At 41.7% G+C, this 12,709-nt stretch overlaps 1 protein-coding gene across 6 annotated transcripts in view; it reads left to right on the top strand.

Moving 5' to 3' along the window:
• Nucleotides 1-12,709, top strand: part of ARNT2 (aryl hydrocarbon receptor nuclear translocator 2) — a 99,005-nt gene that overhangs the window by 68,670 nt on the left and 17,626 nt on the right. For all 6 annotated transcript variants that reach the window (XM_042039230.1, XM_042039233.1, XM_042039234.1 and 3 more), the window contains 4 exons: nt 453-527; nt 4,496-4,647; nt 10,422-10,494; nt 10,652-10,775. In XM_042039230.1, coding sequence (XP_041895164.1) covers nt 453-527; nt 4,496-4,647; nt 10,422-10,494; nt 10,652-10,775 — 424 coding nt within the window. The remainder of the gene's footprint in view (nt 1-452; nt 528-4,495; nt 4,648-10,421; nt 10,495-10,651; nt 10,776-12,709) is intronic.

The following is a 12,709-nucleotide window of genomic DNA, read 5'->3' as shown; positions in this document are numbered from 1 at the left end:
TATTTTCCTTTAGGCTTACATCTGCTCCTCTGAACAGGAGGCTAGTGCAGAACTGAGCAGAATAGTAAATGAACCACAGCTCTCCCTCAGATAACTCCCAACAGTTGCAATTTAGAGGCAAAAGTAATTCCTTGCTCATTTGCTAATTCATATCTTTTTTATTTTAAATTTACAAATGTTTTTACAAAAAATAGTGCCATAAAATGAGCTGTAGTAGTAGATGTCAGTCTTTTCAAGATACCATTTCACAGGTGTTAGAAAATCACTTAAACTTTTTTTGTAAAAACATGGGGTATGATGCCTACAAACCTTGTTTGTGTGGCTCATCCTTGATTAACTGAGTAGCCCCATTAAGGGTGGTAGATCTTGTGTTCGCAAGAATTACTTGCAGGTCTGCATGTGGATTTGTATTGTGGTTTGGGTTTTTTACGTAGCTTTATGTTTTATTCTAGGATCTTCTGGGGAAAGATATTTTAGAGTTCTGCCATCCTGAAGATCAAAGCCATTTGAGAGAGAGTTTCCAACAGGTGCTGTGTCCTGCTCCTTTTGTTCCACACTTTATTATTTTGTTATTATTTTGACCACAGAAGTAGTTTTTATTTTATAGTTCAAGGTACTTTTTTCTGTTATGCAGGAGAAGGAGTGGCAAGATACAAGTCAATTTGTTGGTCAGTTAGCAATCAGTTAAGCTGCATATTAAATGGTAGTTGAAACTGCAGCATGGGTTGACAGTGTTTTCAGAAATAAATCTTCTCGTTATATATTCGGTTTTTTGCTGCACAGGGTGAGCTGTTTTGGAGATGCCTGAATTGATCCCACTATGTTAAGTGGTAACCAAAATGATTTGCCTTCCAAGATGTGCTGTTGTTTTGGAAGTAGTGTTACATCCCTCTGTGACACTGGATTGTTTGTAACTGAGTTTTCTGCTAGCACAGATGATTTGCTTTTTCATGTACTTCCATGGAGTTACGCCACTTTACATCAACGTGTAATTTGGCCCTTTTTCCCAATTAGAAATTGAAATGTGGAGGGAAGTAACAAAAGAAATACAACATACAGGAAGAGCTACTGGTTTGGATTTGTTTTTACCATGGGCCACATTTACATCAGCTGTATCCATGGCATTTGTTCCGTTCAGAGCTCACTGTTCCAGCTTGGGCTGGGACATGCAGGAGCAGTGCTTTCCCTGAGCTGCCTCCTTACTGCTGGGCTTTTCAGTGCCTTTCCTGCTGCACCAGAATGCCCAGCACAGGATGTTTAACCGACTGCTGAGGCTCAGTTGATCTAAGTGGTTCCAGATTTTCTAACAACAGCCAACAGCTCAACCAAGTTGTGTTGATCCACCTTGCGTTGGATGCTGAGATGTATTTTCAGCTGTGAAACGTGAATATGAAGTGACTTCTAAATAATTCGTATAGCCAACTGTTTGTTCAGGCATAGCATGCACAAACACAGCCTCTTGGGGAAAAACAACTAAATGCTGTGTCCCTAGAACAGACTGTGAAACTGAGGTTATGGTCTCTGCAGAAGCATTGGAGACAGTGTAAGATATCAGTGCTCCTGAGCTGTTCCCTTGCACACACTGAGTACAAACAGCAGCCTTTTAAAATTCAAGATGTTGATTTTCACAGGCTGTGAGAGAGTTCAATGCTTTAAACAGGTCACCACACCCAGACATCTCCTCTGCCCCACCTTGGTTGGGGGTGTGATACTGCAGCTGAACCTTCCCAACCTGTCACCTGGAGTCAGGTCCTGCTTCCCCTCTTCTCTCCTGCCTGCCCTCCTCCCCACCCTTCCTGCTGCCTTGGTGCTGGCACAGATGGACTTGCTGGGAAGGCTAAGGCACTAATTCCTTTTGCATGGATCTTTTCAGCTTTCGGCTGGTTCAGCTCCCTGAGCTGGTGCCTGGTGGCGTCAGCGGTGCGGGAGCAGTGAGAACACATATGCTGTTTTTTCACTGGTGCCCAAATGATTGATTCCACTCATCTGTCCAAGAGACAGTGGCAGAGAGCTGCTGGATAATGGCCCATCAAACATCCGCCTACAGTGAATCCATCCTGGGATTGCCTGGGTCTCAGCAGGGCTGACTAATGAACATTGCAGTTAATGACTTGGGCCTCCCTGTATTCACTGGGAGGGAGATCAGGCTGTAGGAGGCTGCCAGAGTGTCCCTGAGCTCGGCTGCTGGGGACTCCACTGTCACCACTCACTGCTAGGCATGTGCATAAGTGATTAGCTGGATCAGGGACCTTCATGATCTGCTTAAGGTCATACAGGAAGACAGCAGGAAAAAGTGCAGTTAGAAGTGAAAGTTCCTGCTCACTCAGTCTATGTCCAGTCTGTGACAATACTGTGCTGTTTCTTCAGCAGGCTATGCCTTTTTTGGTATATTTTTGTTGGGTACAGTAGCAGTGTGATTGGGGCTGTTACTCCCATCATGCAATAAAAGACTGAAATAAACAGTTAAGTTTTGCACCAGGTGGTCTTTATTTCCAAAGAATACAAGAAAGTAGAGTTTAATCACTAGCTTTGAAAATTTTTGTGCTGGTTTGTTTGTGTGCTCTGTCTTAAGGCAGTTCAGGATTTTCCCAGCAGCAATCTCTCTGCTTTATATATTATTACAGAATTACTGTTTGCTTAATCAAGGTTTCAGGGTAATAGATCACTGCCATTTGTTTTATTATTATTAGTTTGGACTTAAAAATCTCTTAATTAAAAAGGTAACTGTGATTGTGAATAAACTCTTCTTTTTTTTATTAAAACCTGAAAACTTGACACTTCTAATTTGCTGACAGCATCAGAACCAGGCTGGTGCATAACAGAGAAGGGAGGGAGGGTTTTGCAATTTTTGGTCAATTGCCAGTATCTATCTCAGGGCTTTACTTCCTTGGTAAGATAAATTCATTCATCAGGGTGGGAAAAATCAGGCCAGAATAAGATAGTCTCAAGGCTAAGGCCAACAAATACAGGTTAATATCAAAGGGTCCAGAATACAACTATTGGATACCCAGTAGGATACTATTCAGATTGCACACTTCTACACCAGCTCTGTGATTTCTACCCTGGGTGTGGTAGTAAAAAATTGCTGAGAAAAGAATGTCACTCAGTAAACTCAGAAAAACCCTATAAAAGCATTAAAAAACTCCCAACAAAACCAACCAAAAGTCATTTACTTCAGGATGATTTTGAACTTTCCTGGGCTTTGCTAAAGCTTTTTGTGTCTCCTATTTGAATTGTCGTTCTATTTGCATTCTTTCCATTTAATCCTATATCCAGTTGATTAATGTGAAGTGCAAACCTCTGAAGAAAACAGGATTGGAACATTTTTCTTAATCCAATTGCTTGTCAGTAAAGACAGAAAGTACATAGTGGGACTTCTACTTTTAGAGAATACGGGCTGCAGATAGCTAATAAAAAGTAAATTCCAGATGTGAAGGATTAAGAACCCACAAGATGTGGCATTTATTTGCAGTAGACCTTCCCTTTCCTTCCTTGAGGCAGCCCTGAGATAGCTTGGTGGAAAAGCTGTAAAATATAAACAGAGATAGGCCAGGTAAGTGCCAGCTGAATGACTTAAACCCATGAAATTTTCCTTCTGGCATAACCCCAGATTGCTGGATGACACGTGAAATGCAGTTGCAGGGCCAGTGTGTGGAGATTGCTCTGAATGTGCTTCAGTTGGCTGCATCTTAATGCTCATTTGGTGCCCAACTGTTGACTTGAACAAAACTTCAGCTACCAAACCCAGACATCTGAATTCTTAGTTACAAACAAATAGGCTGTGCAAGCAAGGAATTCATAGTATTAAAATGGACAGTGGCTTATCAGTGTTCTCTCCATTCAAACACTGGCTCACTCTTTTTTTCTTCTGAAAGCCAGAACCAAGTGTTGCTTGTTAGCAATTTGCTATCCTAGAGAGTCTTTTTATATGTTTGGGGTAGGGGGAACCTGATGGTTTCTAAAAAACCAAAAAATAAACACCATTGTGTTTAAGCATTGTCCTAAAATTTGATGCTGATTTATCACATGTATTAATTGTATAGCTGGGTATCCAAGCAGAAAAGCAGTCAACCTCAAAATGGTGTTTCTTGCAGGCTTTTGTTCAGCTGCAGTGATTGGTTTATGGTTTACATACAAACATTTAAAAGATCCTCAGTTTGGTTTCTGTCAATCTCTCGATGAGTGTTTCACATTTAAACATTCTTAAAAGTTTCTGTGCTGGGATAACAGCACAACCTGATGATTGTCCTGTATTCTTTAAATAAGCAGGCTGGAAATTGGCATTTATATGACAAAGCACGAGGATTTCATTCTGAAGGAAATAGCTGTAAACATGGATAGGATTTTGCGTATTCTCTCCAAATTAAGAGTTCCTCTGCTGTGTCCTTAGCTTTCTGTAATTCAAGTTTAAAACGTACCAGTTGCTGCTGTTGACTGTTCATTTGCACAGCAGGTAGCAATCTCCTGTTATTAACCTTTCCAAATGGCTTTGCAGGTGGTGAAACTGAAAGGTCAAGTCCTGTCTGTGATGTATCGTTTTCGCACCAAGAACCGGGAATGGATGTTGATCAGAACCAGCAGCTTCACGTTTCAGAATCCTTACTCGGATGAGATCGAGTACATCATCTGCACCAACACTAATGTAAAGTATGTGCCTTCCTGGGTGCTCAGCCCTGTGCTTTTGAGGGAATTGTAACCATTCTTTTCCGCTGTGAAGCACATCCCAATTTTTTAACAGGTACCTTTGTTTCTGTAACAGGGCTTTTCTGCATCAGGACATCTCCCAGTGTAGCTGTTCCTCTGTGTTGTTACCCCGTGATGCTTCCAGGACCTGGCTGTGCTGGGGGGAAACGTCCCTTATCTGTTATGTCATTAAACAAGGCCATTGATCTCAATCCAGGCTACCTTGAACTAACACAGAGCTTCCAGCAGCACAGCAGCTGTCCTGATACTGGAGGAAGGTTAGCCTGACTCCTGAGCCAGAAGAAAATTCCATGTCCATGTTCATTGTGACCATACCATTCTGTAGTTCTGGGCTCTTCTGCTTGAGCTGTATCTACTCTTAGGACCTAATGAAGCTGGCAAAATTATTTCTTAGTAGGTTTGAGTGGGAAGGGTTCCTGATAGTTTAGGTCTGATAGAATATCCCCAAGTATGGGGGTGATCCAACTCCTTATCTTAAGAGAGAAATGAAATCATTCTGTCTTGGAATTAGTATTGTCAAAAATCTTTCATTTGGCGTCTTAGGAGGAGGTAACACTCAGAGTGTGGTGGAGGTTCATCTCTGTGGACTGAGCAGAGATGCTTTTGGAGCCTGCTGAGTTCTCAGCCAGTAACTGCAGAAGCTAATCTGGCCTTGATTGCTTTATAGTGTGGGGTTTTTTAATAAACATTTCTTCTTTCCAATATAAACTTAATCTATTCCTAAAATTAAATCTGCTTCTGGTCTGACCAGAGATTTTTTGCGAGGTCTTCAGCTGAGACGAAGTTACTGGGTTTGAGATCTCAGCCTGTTAGACCATATATCAGAAATGATGAACGAGCAGTCTGCTGGTGGAGGTGCCTGCTGAGAGCTCCACTGTAAAAACAAGCCCCTGGGGCTTTGGCACTGGAGTTTGGAAGTGCCTCTGGGCGTTCCTTGTCTTGCTTCTTTGGACATGGCACATACCTGGAGTGGAAGGAAGGGCTGTGCATTCACTTACATGAAACCCAGCATCACAATTGTTTTCCTCACTTTTTTTCTGCATACCCAGAAAGTTGGGCTTAAACCGAATAGTTAAGCTCATTGAAAACAGGCAGTTGTGTCTTGAAATCAGACAGCTTGTCTGCACTGTGCATCAAAATAGCTATTTCCACATTTCTGCTGTCCCATAATATTTTCCCAAATAATTTGTATATGCAAAAACAGGCCTGCAAAATATAAAACATTTTCTGAGGTTTGTCCCAGGCTGGCTTAATTGTGCTTTGTTCCCGAGAAGCCACGGATGAAAAAGTGGGGCTGGAGGCTTATGCTGTGTTGACTCTGGGAATGCTTTTTCCTGAGCCTGCACTGTACAGTTCAGCTTGGCACCACAGCACTCGCTGTGATGAGTAGGACTGTGCCAGCTCCTGGCTCTGCTTCCCTCTCTCTTGCTAGCTTTGAATAACAACCCAGAAATGCTGACCTAATATGGAAGTTGCCTGCTGCTACTTTGACAGAGGATGTTCCCTCTTTCCTGTCATGTTGAAAATGTTCTGAAATGGGCAAGATACAGCCCATTATACTCCTGCTTTTGAATAGTAGAAAGAATGCATCATTCAGACTGGTTTTGTTTTTCCCCTTATTCTCTCCCCCTTCTCAGATTTCCAAAGAGGACTTACTGTAAAGTTCCTGCCTGTTACTGAAGTTCCTGCCTGTTTTTTTTTTTTTTTTCCAAGTTTGGGGTCATGTTTTGACTTCTGATTTCCAGCTGCCCTGAAGAGTTGTACGTCACGGTGTAGCTGGTGATTTCCAGCTCCTCGTTAAGCTGCTGCTGGGACTGGTGGTTTGGCACCAGCCCAGGTGTGTGTGGCCATCCCTGTGTGTTCCTGGAAGGTGTTCTGGGTCCAGTGAGGTGCTTCCCATGGAGACCAGGCAGGGCTGCCTTGCTCTGCCCAGCTGAAGGCACAGAGACAGGTTTGATCTGCCCATCACTGTGGTAACCGAGGCAGCCCCATAAAATACAGGCTTGAGGCAGTTAAAAATTCAGCATGGAATTGTAAAGACAATGTAGCTGAAAAATCTAGGTTTAAATCAGTGTTTAACTTAAGATAGCCTAAAGCCACAGAACATAACACACACAGTGTGTGTCTGTTAATGGAACAGCTCAAGTTGGTCAGTGAACAGCATTTTCCCAAAAGACTGTAGAGGGCAGTGATGATTCCAGTTGTGGAGGGATTAATTGATTTTTGCTGTTACTTGTTGGCTTGGTTTGGTTGTTCTGTTTCTTTTTCTGTTTGTTTCTTTTTCTTTTTTCCTTTTTTTTTAAATAAAGATACTTCTTTGGAGCTTCACACAGTCAAATGTCCAAACTTGCCTTTGGTACAGACGGATGAGGAAACATTAGGTTCAAATGTTCACTTAGTTCTTTGCAAAAAAAAAAAAAAAAAGAAAGAAAGAAAAGAAAACTTCTCTCAGTTTCACTTGGGTGTAGTCATCCAAGAGAAACTTCCTGGAGAAATGAACCATTTAACTTTTTGCATTTGTGCTGTGTTCAGCTGAAGAGTCCCCTGTTTGACCACGTCTTCCTGTGTAGTTGGGACTGTTTGATTTCCAAAGAGAAAAAATAATTGTTATCAGCATTTATTTAATATACAGATAGAACAGTGTTTGAATATGATAATGCTGTGGTGGCAGATTATATAAAGGTCTTTTATATAGATATATATATATATATATTTATTTATTTATATGTATATACATCAAAATAAAGAAGAGACATAGTTTTATGACCTTAGTGGAATATCTGATCTTTCATTTTCGGAAGCCCCAGATCCTGCACTGCACCGTATGAATTTATGAATCCTGTGGTTGTCCTGAGTCTTGAGACTTTCTGTGTCGGAGTGAGCTGGCACAGGTCACTGCTGGAAGCAGCCTGCTGGATGAATCAGCCTCTGGGAGAGATGCTTTCTGGTCTGGATTCTCGTGGGCCAAAATACTAAAGAGATCAACTATCCTGATGAAATTCCAGTTGGTGGTAGTGGTGGTAAAGACTTTCTCATGCTCTCGTGCCATCTGTGGTCTGTCTGATACTGGTGTTAGACAGACCCTTTCACAGGAGTGAGTTGAAGCTCTAGGCTAATAGAGGGAGATACTGAGAATTTCTGAAAGAGGATTTTGCAACCACAGCCCCAAGGCTTTTACTACTCTGCTTTTGTCCAAATCAGCCACAGGAAGCACGTGTGCCTGTATTACATAAAAATAGCTTGGTAGGAATGCAGTAGTGTTGTTTATCTCCCACCAAAGAGCCTGTTAATTTTAAAGTTCAAATTGTTTTTCTTTACTCTGATGCTTGAAAAGGGAACCAGTGACTTCATAGAGAGGGCTTAACATCATCTCGAATGTAAAAAGAACTTGCACAATATCTTCCTTTTTCCTCCATGTGTATTTACTAAAGTAAATTTGAAGTAACTATCAAAGCCTTCTGATTTACTGAACCATTCCTTGTCCAAGCCAGGGGCTTTTCCAGTTTCATATTTACCTGTGGGTGTGTTCCTGCAGAATCCTCTGTCGACCCAGACAGTGCCTCACTTGCTGTGTTGGCTATCCTGTATAGCCAAGAAATTTTTCATTTACTCCTTGAACCCCTGAAACTGAAATTGAAACCAAGGACAATTTTTGGGTTCAAAGTCAGAAGGCACTTTGAGTTTTGCCCCAAACTGGTAATAATCCCTTGTTCTGTTTCATTTTTACTGTCCAGCAGTTGGCTGACTGAAGGGACCTGCCTGTGTTGGCTGTCAGAAGGGCAGGGTCTGAAGCAGCCACAGCAGCAGCACTGAGCTCTCCCTGGTCGGCTGCTCCATGACTTGCTGCACATTTCCTTTCAGGTTTCAAGCACCATTTAAACTATTTATACAGCAGCAGCCAACAACAACAGAAGATGCTATCCTGGCTTTGCATTTCAGTCTTAATTAAGTGCAGCATAGCTTGCACAGAGTTCAGTAAAGATACATGCAACTATGTGGTTTTTATAGGAAGTGGATTTGGGGAGGTTGTTCCCAAAGTTCAGTGCTGTTAACACAATGTGGTGTTTATATTGTACTGCAGCTTAATGAGTATTAGAGATGAAAGATAGAGAAGGGTGAAGGAGCACTAAGTTAGAGAAGTGCCTACAAAACAAATAAGGAGTGAGTGTGCTGTTTGGTTTGGCTCATTTGTATGTATATGGCTGAATCAAGAAAACATTCTTTATAGGGAACAGAGGAGACCTAATGTGCTGTTTATTGACACACGCACCGAGTCAGTGGTAGTAAAAACAAATGAAACAGTGTAATTAGCTTTCACGTTAACAACGGGATTTAATGAGTGTTTATTGTCCACGGGGTGGTATTTAGAAACTTCCCCATAGATTCCCCAGGATTAAATTGCCTCCCGTAGTTCTGTTGGAAAAGTATGCATTTTATGCTTGTGAACAAAGAATGTCTTTGCATTCCAGATGTAATTTTTAGGAATTTTCTGTTAGCTAAAATAATAGGGAAAATCCATGGCTCTCTAATGACCTGGAGGACTGCCTTTTTTTGCATGTTACTGCTAGGACAAAAGAGATTCCTTGTGTTATGTGTTCTCACACTGTAAGGCTTGCAGAAGGCTTTTGGCCACTTACTCCGACCTGCTGTGTGTTGCAGATCACAGATTTGTGCCATGAAGCATAGTAACTGACCAAAGTGTCTTCTGGAATAGATTCAAGGGATGGCAAAATCTATTACTTACTTCCCTAACTTGTTTGAGTGATTCCTCACGTTTCCATCAGTTTGTGTCTAATTCGTCATTTGACTTTGTCTGCAAATTTGTCTCTCAATCCCTTGGCATTTGAATCTATTTCAAAATTTAAAAGAAGATTTGGATTAAAATCTAAAATTTAAGCCTGTGGCTAAAAATATATTGCAATTTTCCAGAGTTTCAAATCCACAATCTTGCTGTTTTGCAAAATCTCATCTATTCCTGGCTGTCCAAGTATCATGTCTCTCTGGGGGAAGATGCACACAGTGTGTCATTCCCATTTTTTGGGGTGATTTGTCCTCCAGAAAGAGGCCAGAAACATACACAAACTGTGAGCAATGTCAAGGATCATTTACAAGTATCAAATCCAAGTATTTTGTCAGTTCAGTCTTATCCTAATCTCTGAGCTCTAGCATGACTGGAGGGGTTTATATGTTCTTTGCTAATTGAGCTGAGTGTTCTACCTGTGCATCTCCAGGCCAGAAGGTTTCTTGCTTGTTGTGACCAAGCAGCAGAAAGCGACTGTTAATGGGAGGTGCAAAACATCTGGATAACCTTCCAGCTGCTGAGGTGTTCTGTCATTAGGCATCTTCCTGGAGAGCAAGCTTACTGTTTCCTTCAGCAGAATCAGAGAGGGGGTCTGGTGTGTTCGACGTTAACACGAGGAAGATGATGAATGAAGAATAGTGAATTTAAAAATCCTTTCTCAGGAGATTGTGTGCCATCCTCCATTACCCACATACATTTCTGTGCTCTCACAGCAAAATTCTTCCTGTGCCCTTTTGCTTTCTGTGGTGCAGGTTTTCTCAGTGAGGAAGCTGTAAAGCCAGATGGATCTCACAGGAAAGGATTTAGTAAATCATCTGAGAGACGTTTCACTGGGATTGTAATATAGGGGACTGTGACTATTCCTTTTTGTATCTTAATTGGTTTTTGTAAGAAAGTCACTTTGTCTCCCTTGCAGACAACTTCAGCAACAGCAAGCAGAACTTGAAGTACATCAAAGAGATGGGCTGTCATCCTATGACTTATCTCAGGTGAAATTTCTCAGATTTTTCTCTTTGTGCCTCTGATCATTTGAAATGTAAAACAATAGCAGATTTCAGCCATACTGAAAGTACATTGTGACTCCCCCTGAATTCCTTTTAGTCAAATACAGTAGAGGGAATTACCTTCCTCTGTGTATCTCAACAGGTGCCCGTTCCAAGTATACCAGCTAATGTTCACGAGGGTGGAAAGTCTGTGGAAAAGCCTGATGCTATCTTCTCCCAAGAGAGAGATCCTAGATTTGCTGAGATGTTTGCTGGAATAACTGCTTGTAAGTGAATGTCCTTGATGTTTAATTTTTAATACTGTGTTAAGCTTGGTTACATGATGTAGAGCACAGCTTCAAGAGAATGAAGAGAAACTGCAACATGGCAGGGAATTTTCTAAGCAGCATCAGTCTTTGGGACATTTCCTAGGATCTGTCATTAGTTGGTGCTTCCCCTAAAGATGATAGCAGCAAATTAAAGGAGAGAAGGATGGCTTTTGTGTCATCAGGGCCACCTGGTTTTGTTTCTCTTTTCGCTTCACAGGGACACCTTACGCACTGCTCTTAGATATTAAATATACTGAGCAGAACTTTCCATTTCTAAGTGTGTATATTTGACTTCTTAAACAGGATATATAAATTTATTTCTCTAAATAGGGATGTATTTCTCTAAATAGGGACAAGAAACTTACCATATAGTCTTAAGATAGGCTGCAGGTTTTTATCAAATCACCAGCTTTTGTATCAGTGCTTTCAGGGGCATATGGTGCCTTGAAGTGTCATAATATACTTGTTGTCTGGTCAGTTGAGGCACCTCCAGTCATGTTACCTGGTTGTGAGGAGTCTCTACTCTTTTTCCCACAACTTTTGAACTTGTTAGCAAGTTCTTCTAAGAGAGATAGGAGTCTCAGGAACAGTATGTTGTTCTATATTCCTTGGAAATTACTGTGAGGACAGAGTCCTCACTAATGCCCTCACCAAAGGATTTCCCAGCCCTGTTCTAAGAAGAAACAGCCAGCTTGACAGCCATTGCCAGTCAGACAGATGGAGCTGTCTCAAAGTAGCCCCAGCCTGTGCTGCCTGTTGCCCTAACAGACAGAAATCACTAAGGTTGGCAGCTGAAGGGATCATCTGAAATATATCTGTAGGAAACCAGGCTTATTAATTCCACTGCTTGTGGAAGAATTCATTGATTGTTTATTGTTCTTAACTGTCCTCACTGAAAAAGAGGAATTTTTACATTTGTTTTAAATAAATCAATGTGCAAGTGTCATGCAGTGCAGGGAGGAAACAACCCACAGGGTTTGACTCCAGGGGTGTTGGAAAGTGACCTCGCTCCATTGGTTTCTTATGTCTGGATTGGCTTTTTCAAATGGAGAGAAGACATTGTAACTGCAATATATACTTGATATTCTGTCCTCCTGTTGCTAGGACTTCTCTGCTGTTCCTGTTCATCCTTGTCTGTTTAACAGTGGAGTCAATAGCTGAGGCCATAAAAGGGGTCCATTAGAAGGTAGCAGGACTCCAACCCTAAACACCAGAATATGTTTTTCCAAGCAAGAACATCTTGCTTTTTGGCTGCCTTATTGGCTCTTTTTCAGGCAGCTCTCAGCTGTTTGTGGGGAGGGGTTAAGGTTAAGGGTGTCACAAGCTGTGAGGTAGCTGGGAGGTTATGTTCCTGGAAATGCCATTTCTCTTTTCATTCTTATCAATTTACAGGCTGTGCTTTTTTTGGGACGTTCTCCCTCTCTGAATTTCTCATGGGAGCTGTGATCAAGGTCTCCTCTGAATGATAAAGGATGGTTCACGGTCAGGGATGAGATACCCTGTCCAAAACCAATATTGACAAGACTGCATGCTGCCTGCCAGACATTTGCATTATGTTGATACCCGATCTCGTTCTGTAAGAACATGGGCTGACACGGGGAGATTGCTGCCATAATTGCATGTAGTGGCCACACATAATTAAAACCCCAAAAGCTGGGAGAGGAAGCCTGGCTTTACTGATTCATGCAAGTGCTTTGAAGCACAGGATGATGCAGTTCTTAGAGAGGGATTCAGTCAAGGGGCAGAAATGTTGGAAATACTGGTCCTGCTGGGAGAAGGGACATCACTGACCAGTACAGTGGTAGAGTTTAAAGAGAAACAAGTAAAACATACCAAAGAAAAAAAAAAATTCAGTGCTGTACCAAAGGTGAGAGCAGAGGATTGTGTGTAAA

This window comes from Corvus kubaryi, unplaced genomic scaffold, assembly GCF_017639235.1.
Source record: "Corvus kubaryi isolate FWS band 111438036 unplaced genomic scaffold, C.kubaryi_AGA036_p1.0 37394, whole genome shotgun sequence".
Taxonomy (NCBI): Eukaryota; Metazoa; Chordata; class Aves; order Passeriformes; family Corvidae; genus Corvus; species Corvus kubaryi.
The sequence above is the reverse complement of the archived record's forward strand: the minus strand, read 5'-3'. Positions and strand labels throughout refer to the sequence as shown.